Below are 14,643 nucleotides of genomic sequence, written 5' to 3'. Positions count from 1 at the left end.
ATTGTTACTGATAATGTAGCCACTGTCACAGATATCTTATCTCAAACAGTGCTTTCTTTATCTCATTCCAGCCTTCTTCCCATTAAGTGATGATCTGAGTTAAGAAATGCATCACAATTATATGTGATTAAACTTCATAATAGCCATAGTTTATCAAGCAGTAAAAATTATGTAACTGTAAATATGAAATTGCTCTCATTATAGGAATATGAACACACACATAGATACTGTATATTAATGTTGTAATCCAGAGTTTCCAAACTTTTCATGTTGGCGACACACTCTTTTTTGTGACACAGTAATTAAGTTTTACTAGCACACCGGAGGTTAAACTAACCCCTTTCCAGCCCCAGAAGAAGCGCAGGTAGTGTTCACGCCACACACCTACACACTGCAGCAGACACACCAATGTTTTGCGACCCACAGTTTGGAAAGCTATGTTGTAATCAATGAAGTGAGTCAGGCTATGCTGCACTTTGTTATTGGAGGTATATTAAGAAAATTCTCACTTACTGCATTACCTTTGACAGATAGGTAGCCGTGTTGGTCTGCCATAGTCAAAACAAAAAAATTTTTTCCTTCCAGTAGCACCTTAAAGACCAACTCAGTTAGTTCTTGGTATGAGCTTTCGTGTGCATGCACACTTCTTCATTACCTTTGAATCTGCTCTTCCTGCCTGACCCAATATAGGATCATTATGATAATAATAAATTAATTTCCCTTCTTTGGGGTAACCTTAGTGTCCAAAACTAAAATTATTTTATTTTATTAAAAACAAGTTATTTAAGAGATTGTTGTTGTTCATTGTTGTATTCTAGACTGGAGCCCATCTAATAAGGACTAGCCAAGCACATCAAGAGTCAAGAATGGGATGTATGTAGTCAGGACAAGGACCAACCCACTTTGAGGTTGGTTAGAAGGGTGGGCTGATAGTTTAAAATATCACTCCACCAATAGTAAGGAACTATTTATTTATTTATTTATTTATTTATTTTCATTTTTATAGCCTCCATTCTTCCTATCCACGAGAGTTTAACTCTGTTCCAGACGTCCAAATCTTTTTTAATTTCCTTCCACGTTGTTGAGTAGTTGTCCTGAATTAAATTTATATTTTTTGGTGTAATCCAAATTCCCAAATATTTTATTTTTTTGTGATCTTAATTCTGTGTTGTCTTTCTAGTTTTTCTCTCTCTTCCTTTCCCAGATTTTTGATCATCATTTTTGTCTTTAATCTATTCAATTTGAAGCCAGATAGGTTACCATATTCTTCTAGTAATTCCAGGAATTTTTTTACAGTAAGGAAATAGTAAGGAACTATTTTTTTTAAAGAAAGAAAGATTTCTGTAAACTGTTTTAGGACAACCACTTCATGTTTAAACATTTAATAATACAGTTGTACCTTGGATCTCGAATGCCTTGCGACTCAAATGTTTTGGCTCATGAACACCGCAAACTCGGAAGTGAGTGTTCCGGTTTGCAAACGTTCTTTGGAACCCGAATCTCCAACATGGCTTCCGCAGCTTCCGATTGAGTGCAGGAAGCTCCCTGCAGCCAATCGGAAGCTGGTTGTCAAATGTTTTCGGAACTTGAACAGACTTCCGGAACGGATTCCATTCGACAACCAAGGTACAACTGTAAAAACAAAATATGTGGTTATATATTTTACCTTTTTATTCACAAATCCAGGGGCCATTCTCATTTTCCATTATTGTGGTGCCCAATTTAAAAATGATGGTTGAAAGCAATTTAAGTTGACTAATTAGGAATCAGAATTGATGGCTCCTAATCCATTCTGAACACTTTATCTGTTGTAAAACATTTACTTTTCATATAAAAGGTGCATGTTAAAGTTAGCAGATGCTAATCCAAATGTTATGACAAGTGAGGAAATATTTCAGCTCTGCAGTCAGTCCTTTAAAGGGCAAAGCTTATTCTAGTTTGCCAAAGAGATTTGTCTTGTGATGTAAATATTTCCATGTTGTGAGTGATAAACAGTACCAGGTGTCATCTCTGACATGTTCTCCATCACTTTGCTCTAATGCTTAGGTGCATTCTAAACTGTGTTTTTTCATGTGAATTGTTGTACATTTAAAAAAATTGCTCATTAAATCTTAAATGATAAAACCGTTAATTTCCTAAAGATCAGATTTTGAAAAGGCAGGCACATCTTAACAGTGCCTGATTCTGTAAGTTTGTATGCCATCAAATGGTGGCATACAAATTATGGCTTTTCAGAGAGTATTCCAACACAATGTGAGATGTTTTAAACAGTTTTATAATTTTTTGTTTGTGTGTGTGATTTATTTAGCAAAAGAAGTGTATGTGAGGCTTTTCTAACTTTCCAAAATGACATAAAAGGCCATTTGTTTCTGCCCTCTTTGCTGAAAGACCATCATCAGATATTGTTTACCTAAAAAGGGATAGCCAACATGTTGCTTTGCAGATGTTTGGGGCTACAACTACCATAAGTCCCAGCCAGCATCAGCATTGGCCATGGCTAATGAGAGATCTTTTCCATAACATCTGGATAGCACCCCATTGCTTGCTTGCTTGCTTACTATAATGACTCTCATAGCAGAATTCTAAGAACATGAACAACATTTAAAGATTATGCATTTTTTATTATATTTTGCACATCATCTTGGAAAGCAATTAATAAATAACTATATACACAGAAAATATTCTATGCACATCTCTTCACAGGTTACCTGTGAAAAGCCCAGTTAGAGGGTTAGCTGTGGAATCTTGTATTACTAATCTAGGAAAGAAAGAGGAAATGTATGGCCTTTATATGTTTTCAGATAACACTTAAGGGCTGCTTCAAATGTCATGGAATGCCCTTATTTTTATTCATTTGATATGTTGTGAGCCAGTTTGTGTACACTTTTCTGGGGAAATGGCATACAAATAAGCAGACAATGATGATGACAATGAAACATGATAGTCTACAGAACCTGGATGCCATTTTTTTTTAGTCTTCATGTTTTATGCATAGGAATTTTGCCATATTTGAAGTAATCATAAGCTTTTCACCTTAGTAAGATCCAAGAGACTAGGAAAACCTTTATAAGTTTTTTTCCTGAAAGTACCAGAACAAGAGAAAAAGATGAGGAAAACAGTAGCTGGAATACATTATTCATTCTTATTAGCAGATATGCTGCTAGAACTATCAGGAAATACAGTGTAAATACGAATGTGTGACAGTCAGCAATGGGGGTTGTAGCATTGGAAAATCCAAAATTGTTGGCTTTATGCTTCATTAGGTAGGTAATGTATTTCACACATTTCTAGCTTTAAACTGCAAAGCTGACCATAATATTTTTGCATCAGTAAGTACAAAAGTGTTTTAAGTGCCTCAGTAGAGTTGCTTTATTTTAATAATGCTAATAATGTTCTGTTTATGTTCAGAGAAAATGGAACGCCATTTTATTATTTCCATGTCCCATTTCTAAATGCACTACTGGAGAAGGATTCCCTTTAAATATGTTTTGTTGGAATGATTATTAAAAGTTCCTTCATCCATGAACAGCAGCTAAATTCCTAATTAGAAACTCTGTTCCCTCAGACAGCTTGTTTAAGAATTCAGTCAAAGTTCAAGCATAAGTATGAGCGGAACACTGGACTAAGAATAAATAATTACATACATCATCACCTTTAGTTAATAACCGCAGTATGAAGAATGGGCAAAAATTAATGAGTTGTTTCCTTAACATTCTTCAAAATATTTTGAGAAGGGGGAGATTAGATCTTTCAAAACTTTGCTGATCTTTGCTATTTAATTCAGCTACAGTTCTTTACCTGATGTGCGAGATTATTCTAAAACCTAAATATGTTGGTAAGACTCCCTACAGCTACTTTAGAATACTCACAGGTTTCTGAAGGACCCCTTGGGGGATTTCATTTTTTCAACTATAATGTGCCTGTGCTATATAAAGAGCAAAAATGTAAGGCATCACCGATGAGTAGAGAAAACCTACCAGGTGGCCCAGTGTGAGAAAACGCAAAAAAAAAGTATTATTATTTAGTGACAGAATTTAATAAATCAAAAGCTTTGAGAAAGGTTTTTAAAAAGCATAGTTGGCACATCATTCTTCTTAACAAACTGTTTCTTAACACCAAATGAGGGCCTGCGCTCTCACTGGAGCAGAAAAATCCCACAAATTCTAAACCAGCTTAGACCCACAAGGACTGAACTTTATTTTGTGCTTAAACAATACTTATAGTTGAGCTTAATTGGATATAAAGAAATCATAATTTCTTTTTGAAATAAGTGTCTTAAGCCTTGTGCAGCATCCTGCACTCAAGGATGACATTTATTCATTTATTTTATTAGATTTATATTTCACTTGATTATGTTTTTTTTAAAAAAAAAAATCAGAGCTAGTTACAGTCTCCTTTAAAACAAAACATTAAAAAATGGTTTTTTTATGAATGGCATTAAAAAGCCCATAAGATTTTCAGGGTGCTAAGAATGAGAAAATATTTCCACTTTAGAATGGGGAACATACTTCATATACTTGCAAAGGAGTTGAAAATTGAAAAGTTGGGGTAAATGGAAGAAATATTGAGGGCAAAAATCACATTAAAAGGATTAATGCTGATAAATTTGAAACAGAGTTAATGTACTTCTGGCCCAAATGATGGCAGAATGATATGCAGGTTATGCACCACAAACTGTTTTTTACATTTTTCTTTTATAATCTGAAATGTTATAGCTCTTGATAAATGTGCATATATTTAAATAATGCCAACTGTAATAATATTTATATAGTGCACTTCCAGCTAGGTATTAAAACCAAATTTAAAATCCCATATTAAACCATTTTTAAACTAGCAACATAGAAAGGAAAGCAACAGTTTAATATCCTTACAACTATAAGTAATAAATTACATTTTGTATTACAGAATGGAACTTGAAAAGAATAAAACACCTCCTTTTCTGCTTGTTTTATACGGTAGTGTTCTCCCTCCCTCCATTTTGATTCTTTGTGTCTAAAAAAGTCAGTGTTACAAGGCTGTAACAAGGAGAGTTTGCTGGGATAGATAAATAAATAACCCCACCACCACCACCATCACAAAAAAACTAGTAAAACTTGCAGAAGGTTTGTGCAAAGGATAACTTGTTATCTTTTACCCTAAAGTATGCTAAGAGCTTGAGCTGACAGTTTTCCAAGAGTCAATTGGCTGGAGTGTTTTTCAAACAGAGGCTGGTAGTTGTTGGTGCTTATTACCAAATTTGATTGGTCAGACAGCCACTGTTGTTCCTGGATTGGGATAGTTTGAATATTTCATTGGTAACCTCACCAATACACTCTCCTTGGGGCTACCCTGGGGGTTGGTCCAGAAGCTTCAAGTTTGCAGAAAGCAGGTTGCAGAAACTAGGTAGCTTGTGGGGACAAATTACAGCCAGCATTTAATACCCTGCTTGCAGGATTTGCACTGGCTGCCAATATGCTACTGGGTTCAATGTGTTGGTACATATAAGGCCCTCTATAGCTCAGGACCAGGTTACTTGAGAAGACTGCCTCATACCTTTTATGTTCAGCAGATTTCTGTGGTCTGTGAAAGAGTTTCTCCTGCAAGTTCCAAAGATCTCAGAAGCCTGTTTTGCAGTAACTCTGAGAAAGACTTTTAGAGTGGCTGCTCCTTTTGAGATATGACAGTCACCCACTATCTGTTTTTTCTAGAAAACAGCAAAGACATTGTGTTTGTTTGTTTTGCCTTTTTTATTGTACGTTGCCTTGAGGTGATTGATCACATCACAGCTAATAAATTAACAAGAAAAATAGTAATCACAACAATTTGATATTTTGCTTGGGTTCTTTCCTTGTGGAACTCAGGTGAATATTGGAGAAGGAAGCTAGCCCAAAAATTGTGGCTAGATCAGAGTGGCATAATTGATAGTATTAATTAAGGTGTTAGAATATTTTTAAGTAATAATATCTGCCTTGACACAAGCACCACTAGCTATAGCTCCACTTTCAAATAATATTCATTTACCCTTTAGATCTAACCTATTAAATGTGTTTATTGATTTTGCACATAAATCCATTTTGCTCGAGAAAGAATAGTGCAGATAGTTGGCATCAGTCTTTTCATTTTACCTGTGAAGAGAATTGTATTTAGCTTATCCATAAATGAACTATGGCAAAACAGAAACGTGATAAAAATAGGTCTCAAGTTAGTGCCTTTACTTGCTGATCTTGTCCTTTTCTGACTGCAGAATCAATGGTAAACATGTTGCAACACAGTTATCCAATGTTTGGCTTTTAAATGTAATTTGCTCCAGTGTCAGTACTTCCTGACTAAACTGATGAGGCACCTCAGGAGGATGCAAAATAAATTGAATAGCAACTTTGAAATTGGCAAACCTCCTTGACTAAAGTGAATCTTAATGTGCTGGTATCTGGAGCAGTTCCAGTCTTTGGACCTGTGGCATTACAGCAAATTTGGCCCTAAAATCTTCAACTTTATGAAAGTATATAGATGTAATGCTATTACTGAGCAGATCCTATCACTATGTCTTTAATTATTTTATTAACTTTCTTTAGCTTTCATACAAACAAGAATGGAATCAGCTTGGAGGAACGTAGGGAGGAAGAGGTGGGGAGCAGAAAAACACTTCCGGGTTGCATTAGAATGGAAGTCTACACCCAGTGACTTTAGCATCACATATGATTAATACATATGGGTCATTATAGGGTGCCCAGATGTTCTCACAAACTCTTTTGTGTTGCTGCCAATGATAGGCAGCAGATCATATTGTTGCTTGTAAATGAAAATGATCGCAGCTGCTTTGTTTGTTTGTTTAATATTTTCATCCTGCCCTTCTTCCAAGGAGGTCATAGAGACTTGCAAGTATCATCTCCCTGACTCATTTTATCCTTACAACCTGTGAAGTTAGGCTGAGAAAGTGGCCCAAGGTAACACAGTGAGTTTCATGGCTAAATGCAGATTTCAACATGGATCTCCCTGTTCTTACTTCACCACCCTAACTGTAAACCACACTGGCTATAATGCCACAACTCAGTGGCTCAAATCATTACTCATCTCATCTATTCCATTGGACTGTATTACCTTCAGTTCTCATGAGGAATGCTTTATCTGGAAAAGACACTATTAATTTCCTGTTTCCTTTTCTAAAGCTAGAAATAATCCTTTCTGGAGCAATGGATTTGTACAGTTGGCACCTTTTTATTCTTGACTTTTTCAGAGTTCTGTATAACGTCCGTAGGAAAGAGCTCTTCATGCTCTCAAATAAGGGTCACTGGCTAGGGAAAGAACTCATTTTTCCCTCCACTGAATACCATATGTTCATTGTAATGTTTGAGGTTTTATGAGGCTAAGCCATAACCCTAGCCAGGGCTCTAAATCGGGCTGCAAAAATTCTTCTCTACCATTTTCCTGCTATTGAGCTCACATCCATAGAAAATGTTTTAAAGCAATGTTCTTTTTTTACAAACTGCTTGCCCTCTAATACTGGAGGTCAGGCAAGCAAGGGAAATGTTTCATAAACTGATAAATCCCTTCACACAAAACTCGGCTTTGTGAATAAGGCGTTAGGAATACTTAAACATCCATCTTCAAAGAAACACTTAAAATGACTGCTAATAAGTTATAAAAGATTTTGCAGACTTTATCCTGTACATATGCTGCCATTTTTGCTTCATAAGCAATGACCTGAACACCTGCAATATAGGGAATGATATCCTGTGCAATTACCATGTCCCTATTGTTGATCAGGTGCTATCCTAAATTGCATCCATTCCCTGAATGTGTATTGACACAAGTATGTTTGGAACAGATTCTGAACTTTTTCCAAAATATGCTTGCTTCATACATACTTCACAGAAACATTACAAAGCATTCACTTTCTTTGCTTACAAAATAGTTAAGGATGGAAAATGAATAGATAGAGAACCAATTTTGATCAGGTGTAAGGAATAACTTTATTTTCTAGTGCACTAACTAATGTTAAGTATATTGTTTCCACACTTAGTTGAAAAGGATTGTCTTTTCTATTTCAAAAGCTATTCTCAGTTTCCATATTAAAAGGAAGTATCAATTTTGTGTAAAAATAATGTGATGAATAGGGACGCAGGTGGCGCTGTGGGTTAAAGCCTCAGCGCCTAGGACTTGCCGATCGAAAGGTCGGCAGTTCGAATCCCTGCGGCGGGGTGCGCTCCCGCTGCTCGGTCCCAGCGCCTGCCAACCTAGCAGTTCGAAAGCACCCTCGGGTGCAAGTAGATAAATAGGGACCGCTTACCAGCAGGAAGGTAAACGGCGTTTCCGTGTGCGGCTCTGGCTCGCCAGATGCAGCTTTGTCACGCTGACCACGTGACCCGGAAGTGTCTCCGGACAGCGCTGGCCCCTGGCCTCTTGAGTGAGATGGGCGCACAACCCCAGAGTCTGTCAAGACTGGCCCGTATGGGCAGGGGTACCTTTACCTTTACCTTTAATGTGATGAATAGATGTTTTATGTGTGATACTTTTGGGTTACTTTGTAATAAATCAGTGATGCCTGAATTATATAAAAATCTCCTTTAACTCTTCTCCAATGAACCTTTCCTGACTGTCTGTATTGTATTTGTCATGCAAATTAGTGGAGAACTTGATCAGAGTGGTCAGATAATTTTTTTTCCAAATAATTATTTCATTCGTTTCCCCTTGTATGTCACCAGTTGAAAAGATACAGAACCAGTGGGATGAAGTCCAGGGGCACCTTCAGAACCGAAGACAGCAATTACATGAAATGTTGAAAGATTCAACACAGTGGTTGGAAGCCAAGCAAGAAGCTGAGCAGGTTCTGGAATGTGCAAAAGCCAGGCTTGAATCATGGAAGGAGATTTCTTACACTGTAGAAGGCCTAAAGAAGCAGAACGCAGAACTCAAGGTACTGAATGAAAAAAAAGGGGGGGAATGAAGAACTATTCTTTCTTTTTTAATGCTCAGAAACTGCTTCTGAATTCCACATAAGCAATTTAAGTTTGTGTTAATAGTTAAATCATAGCCTTTTGTGCTTATTTTAATCTTTTATATGGAGAACGTGAATGATAAATACAACGATTAGTACTACAGATAATAGTAGATAGGGAAAAAATGATTATATTAGTGGAAAATAATTATATTATCATAGATTTTTAAAATTCTAATAATTGACAAAAGATGCCCATTTTTCTATAAAATTTTCTACTTCTTGGTTATCCTCTTTGGTAAGTAGGTTTTGTGATCAAAGCAATTTCCAAGACCTTCTGTATTCACTCCTTTAATGTTAGGATCCACTTTTCTTTCCAGAGTTGTGTTACATATTTTAGCACCTGTTAGTCGGCTAGTAGCAACATGCAAGTCTTTCTCTCTTAGCTCTGTTTTCAGTAAACAAAGAAATGCAGATTTGAGATTTCTTGATACGCAGTATCCCAAAATGCCTTGACTTATGTCAAGGATCCTGTCCCAAAAAGTCACTTTGTATGCATCTCCAAAGTAATAACCTTTGGTGGTTCCTTGTGCATCTACTCACACAGCTGCACCATGCAACAACACAATGTTGCTTTATTAAACAGGTTATAAACAGGACTAACTCTGAGCCCAAGTTACAGAGAACTGAACTAGTAAAGGGCTGAAACACACACAACGTAAATTCTACCTACTGAGTCATAGGAGCAGCAATGGTTGCAGTACCCTTTAACAATTTACACACCATAGATCACACCTAGAATATGTGGCTATTGTCGACTTTTGATTTCCTTCAAGTCCCAACAAAATTAATTCAGTCAATATATCATGTTTGATTTGTGAGGGGTGAGGTACCATTGATATATGGATTTGAACAAATTTTCTTTCAGTTTTATTCTTATTAATGTTCTCAGAACACATTTGAACAACCAAGACCATTCTGCCTATATAGTAAGGTTGCAGTTTCCCAGATCCTTCGCTCATCTTCTTTTATATATGGGTTGTAACGGACTGTATGCAATGTCAGAGGGTAATAGATAATTTTTTCTAATTAGTTTTTTTGAGCTTGGACCAAGAAAAATATTTTCAAAGACTGAACATTGGCATCACTTTCCATGTTTAGTTGTTACACACTATGTGTGTAAGTTCAAAAAACCTGAACATTTGAGACCTTGCTTGACTAAATGCTTCTACTGCCTGCTAATATGAAATTACGGATACATCTCTGAATCATTTACCAAGTTATAACATATTTTGCTGAGCCCAGATTTATGAGTTTCAAGTGGTAAGCAATTGATTCTCTGTAGGTTCATTTGTTTATATGGAGGTCAGTGGTGAAATAGCTGCTGAAAATTTATGATGAAAATTATTCCAAATTTTTAGCTCAGGGTTGGTGGATGAAAAACATTTTAGGTCCTAGGTCTTCTTTGTCTGTTGTGTGATTTATTATTATTATTCCGCAACTTTTTCCCTGAAAGGGACTCTAGGCAGCTTACATTTGCAGTGTTTTGAGGTTTATCATTTCAAATAAATTAAAGTACTATTGTTAGTCATTCTCTTAATTAGGAATCATCCGTTTCTAGTTTGTTGAGTTCATTGAGTAGAAATAATATTTTGGGATGAATAATAAATGTTGCTAGTGCTATCTTGCCTAGCTAGGGTAAGGAAAGAAACTTGCATTCCTCCAGACTGTTTCTTTCCATTATATTTATTTTTTGTAGTTGTATTATTTTATTACTTGTAGTTCAGGATATAATCATATTCCAATATATTAGACTGGATTATTTCTCCTTTGTAAATATGTTTCTTCCTTACCTGGTTCAGCCAGCCAGTCGAAGCTACACTGTGATACCATGATACATATTTTACTGGCCACTTTTTAGGGTGTCCTATTGTGATTCTGTCATGTCACCAGGTTTTGTGACCCTACACCACTCCTCAAATGTGTCATTTGTTAAAAAAATTAAAATTTGTCACATGAACTTTGGCAGTGCCTTCAGAGGGTTGACCATAGGTCAATGCAGCCTTTGGCCTGAAAAAGGTTAGCCATCCCTACCTTACCAAGTGTAGTTTGGTTAAGATCAGTGATACAGGGTGTGTGTGTGTGTGTGTGTGTGTGTGTGTGTGTGTGTGTAGATACTGAGAGAGAGAGAGAGGTGAAGTGAGAGAGAGAGAGGAGAGAGAGAGAAACACACACTCATCTTTTTGAAGAAAATATCATTTTTCATTTGATTTTATGAATGAATGATTAAGTTGGGCAGTGCTGAAGTGCATAACAGCCTTCCAGTTCCATCCATAAATTTGATGCAGTAGGGTTTTGTTGTTGTTGTTGAGGCAGTTTGAGTAGTTTCATTTTACACAGTATTCTTCAGTCAGATCTCCTATCACATAAAGAAACATAAACTTCCTCATGATTCTGTTTTTTGAGCATCTTTCACTTTGTCCTGCATGTGTTGGGTGAACTACCACCTTCCCTTACTTCTTTGATATCACTTTACATTCTGTGATGCACTATGATGTTCAATTCCTCTGCCACCTTTGATTGCCTCTATCTTATCCAGGCAGTAGAACTGATTAGTACTATAGGCTGTATCAGTGAAGGCAAATGACATACTAAAGTGATCTTGACAGGAGCAAAGACTGGTTCTTCAGTTGGAGGAGAGCATAAAAGAGGCAAGTTTCAAAATGGTGCTTAAAAATCCTGGGAATTTTAGTAAAATAGTAAATTGCCCAGTGTGTTTCAGTGGAAACCTTCCTTTATGCACTGAAATAGCAAAGTAACAATATCAAATATTCACAGTATCACTGGTGTTTTTGAATTGCCAACCTAGCAGTTCAAAAGCACGTCAAAGTGCAAGTAGATAAATAGGTACCGCTCCGGCGGGAGGGTAAACGGTGTTTCTGTGCGCTGCTCTGGTTTCATCATCCTGGCCACATGACCCGGAAAAACTGTCTGCGGACAAACGTCAGCTCCCTCGGCCAGTAAAGCGAGATGAGCGCCGCAACCCCAGAGTCGTTCACTACTGGACTTAACTGTCAGGGGTCCTCTACCTTTACCTTTAAATATATATATAGGATACATAATTATTATGTATAGTCAGGTAGATCATTTTAAATAAGACCTCTCCCTGCAATACCTAGGCTACAATTCTATACACATTTTCTTAAAAATCATAAATCAGATCAGAAGAATCTTTATTTGCATCAACCACTAACCATAGCAATAACATAAGATAAAATGTACTGAAGATAGAGGTGAAAGCTTAATTATACAAAATACATTTTGGAGGTTTATATCAATAATAAAATAATAGATCCTATTCTAATTGCCCCTGCTAAAAAAATTGCTGTTTTTGCTGTCACCTGATTATCTTGATGTGCTAGAAGAATGGACACAGTAGCAATGGCTGAGCAACCTGGCATGGACAGCAGTAGAGGGGTAATACCTCACTCCTCATATCTTTATACAGAGTGTAGGCCAGAATCACATGAGCCACTAACTCAATCCTTCCATCACCGCATGGATATAACTGTATTTCCAGTGGGATTTTTTGAAATCGATCCGGAAATCGTAGAATTATAGAATTGTAGAGTTGGAAGGGACCCCAAAGGTCCAAGCCCCTGCAATGCAGGATCTCAACTAAAGCATCCATGGCAGGTCACCATTCAACTTCTGCCTAAAAACTTCAATGAAGGAGAGTCCACCACCTCCCAAGGGAATCTGTTGCACTGCTGAACAACTCTTATTGTCAGAAAGTTCATACTGATGTTTAGTCAGATTCTCCTTTCTTTTAAATTGAAGTTATTGGTTTGGATCCTTCTCACCTGAGAAGGAAAAACAAGCTTGCTCCATCTACCATGTGACAGCCCTTTAGATATTTGAAGATGGCTATCATATCTCCTTTCAGTCTCTTTTTTTCCAGGCTAAGCACACCCAGCTCCCTCATCCATTCCTCATAAGGCTTGGTTTCCAGACCCTTGATCATCTTCAAGGGTTCGCCTCCCTCCATATGAGGCCCTTCTTCACGTGCCTTTCTGCAGTGGCTCCCTATTTGTGGAATGCTCTCCCCAGGGAGGTTTGGCTGGCTTTTCATTACCTTTCTGCACCAGGCGAAAACGTTCCTCTTTAACCAGGCTTTTGGATGATTGACATCTGATGCCCTTTTAAAATGTGTTGTAGAAGGGAGAAATATTGGGTTGTCTTTGTCTTTATTATGTATTTTATATTTTTTATATTGTGGTTTTATGTTGTGAACTGCCCTGAGAACTGCGGGTATAGGGTGCCATGTGAATAACAACAACAACAACAACAACAACAACAATAATAATAATAATAATAATAAATTGGCCGTCCTCCTCTGCACGCTTTCCAGCTTGCCAGTATCCTCCTTAAATAAGTCATAGGGTGACTCATTGGATGATACTCAATATCTTCTGAGATTGTGGTTTTATGACTTTAATCCACTGGTATGACATTGGTATGTCAGCTGGGGATTTAAATGCAATATATAGCAGATTTGACTTTCATGTTGCAAGATAGCATCTCAGGAGAAGAATAAGAAACTAGTTGTGTGTGTGTGTGTTTTAAGAAAATATAGTCCACAGTTGTATGAATTAGTTTCATTCAGCTTGTGGTTTCTGTATGCCTTTGAATTTTAAATGTATAACCCTCCTAAGTGCTAGGAGCTGGTTATTTCTTCTAAGAGGCCAACCTAGAGATGGTTGTGGAGGAAAAGAAACTGGTCACCTTGTATAAGCCTACAAATCCTTTGTAGTACATAGGTTTCAAATAGGGAAAGAGAAAACTCCAACATCTTACCTGATTCAATGAATATTGAATTTTGGTCTCTACTGCCAGCCTGCCGCCTCATGACTGTGTCATTTCTTGGTACTAACAGCTCTCGTCAATGTTGAACAGTTGTTTGTTTTTCTTGTTCTCATTCCCCTAAATTCAAAGAAATTATTCTCTAGCTTAGCAACATTTTTATTTTCATCCTTCAAAAGAAAAATCTCCCTTTGTCTGCCTTGTGATTCTTATTGTGTCAAACCCTGCATAAAAGCCTCTCAGATGTGATGGCATTAGCAGTTTTGTGCTTGACTGAGCTAGACATATGTGAAATCAAGAGAACTCAAATCTTACTGAACTCAGTTGATTTAGTTTTCTATTATAAGCTGGTATTTGAATGTATGGATCTAATAATAAATCAGGATTTCAAGACAAGTGCTTTCATGTTTTCTGTGTTATGATAAGCAGTTGTTGGCATTCTGTCCCTAATATATTATACAATGCAGAGGGAATTATTTTCAGTGTGTTTGTCACTTTTAATAGAGTTATTATTCCTTACTAGCTCTCTTTTGTGCATATGACGGCATGTAGAAAGAGGCTGCTGAGAGGGATTTTTTAAAGACAATGTTGAAACTAATTTGCCTCCTCTGATATGACTTAATTTGTAAAAGGGATTATGAAGTCCAGCGCTGACATGTGTTTTCAATGCTAGGTCTTAACCCAATAAAATGTCAAGTAAGAACAGGAACGTGGCCTTGAGCAGGTGTAAAGTTCCTTTCCTTGACCCACTGAATAAACTAACAGAGAATCCAACATATCAAGGATTGGGCGGTGAGGCTTCCTGACAATTTTAACCCTTATAATTTCTTTTCTAGATATTAACTAAACTGAGAGCTACTGATTTT

General features: G+C 36.8%; 1 protein-coding gene across 11 annotated transcripts in view; it reads left to right on the top strand.

The window, feature by feature from the left end:
• The window catches only part of DMD (dystrophin), a 1,007,479-nt gene that overhangs the window by 736,416 nt on the left and 256,420 nt on the right, over positions 1 to 14,643 (top strand). For all 11 annotated transcript variants that reach the window (XM_081908923.1, XM_081908930.1, XM_081908919.1 and 8 more), the window contains one exon: positions 8,682 to 8,893. In XM_081908923.1, coding sequence (XP_081765049.1) covers positions 8,682 to 8,893 — 212 coding nt within the window. The remainder of the gene's footprint in view (positions 1 to 8,681; positions 8,894 to 14,643) is intronic.

The sequence above is a fragment of the Podarcis melisellensis genome (assembly GCF_964234715.1).
Source record: "Podarcis melisellensis genome assembly, chromosome: 4".
In the NCBI taxonomy this organism is placed as follows: domain Eukaryota; kingdom Metazoa; phylum Chordata; class Lepidosauria; order Squamata; family Lacertidae; genus Podarcis; species Podarcis melisellensis.
Note: the sequence above shows the minus strand (reverse complement) of the source record. Positions and strands in the feature narration are given on the sequence as shown.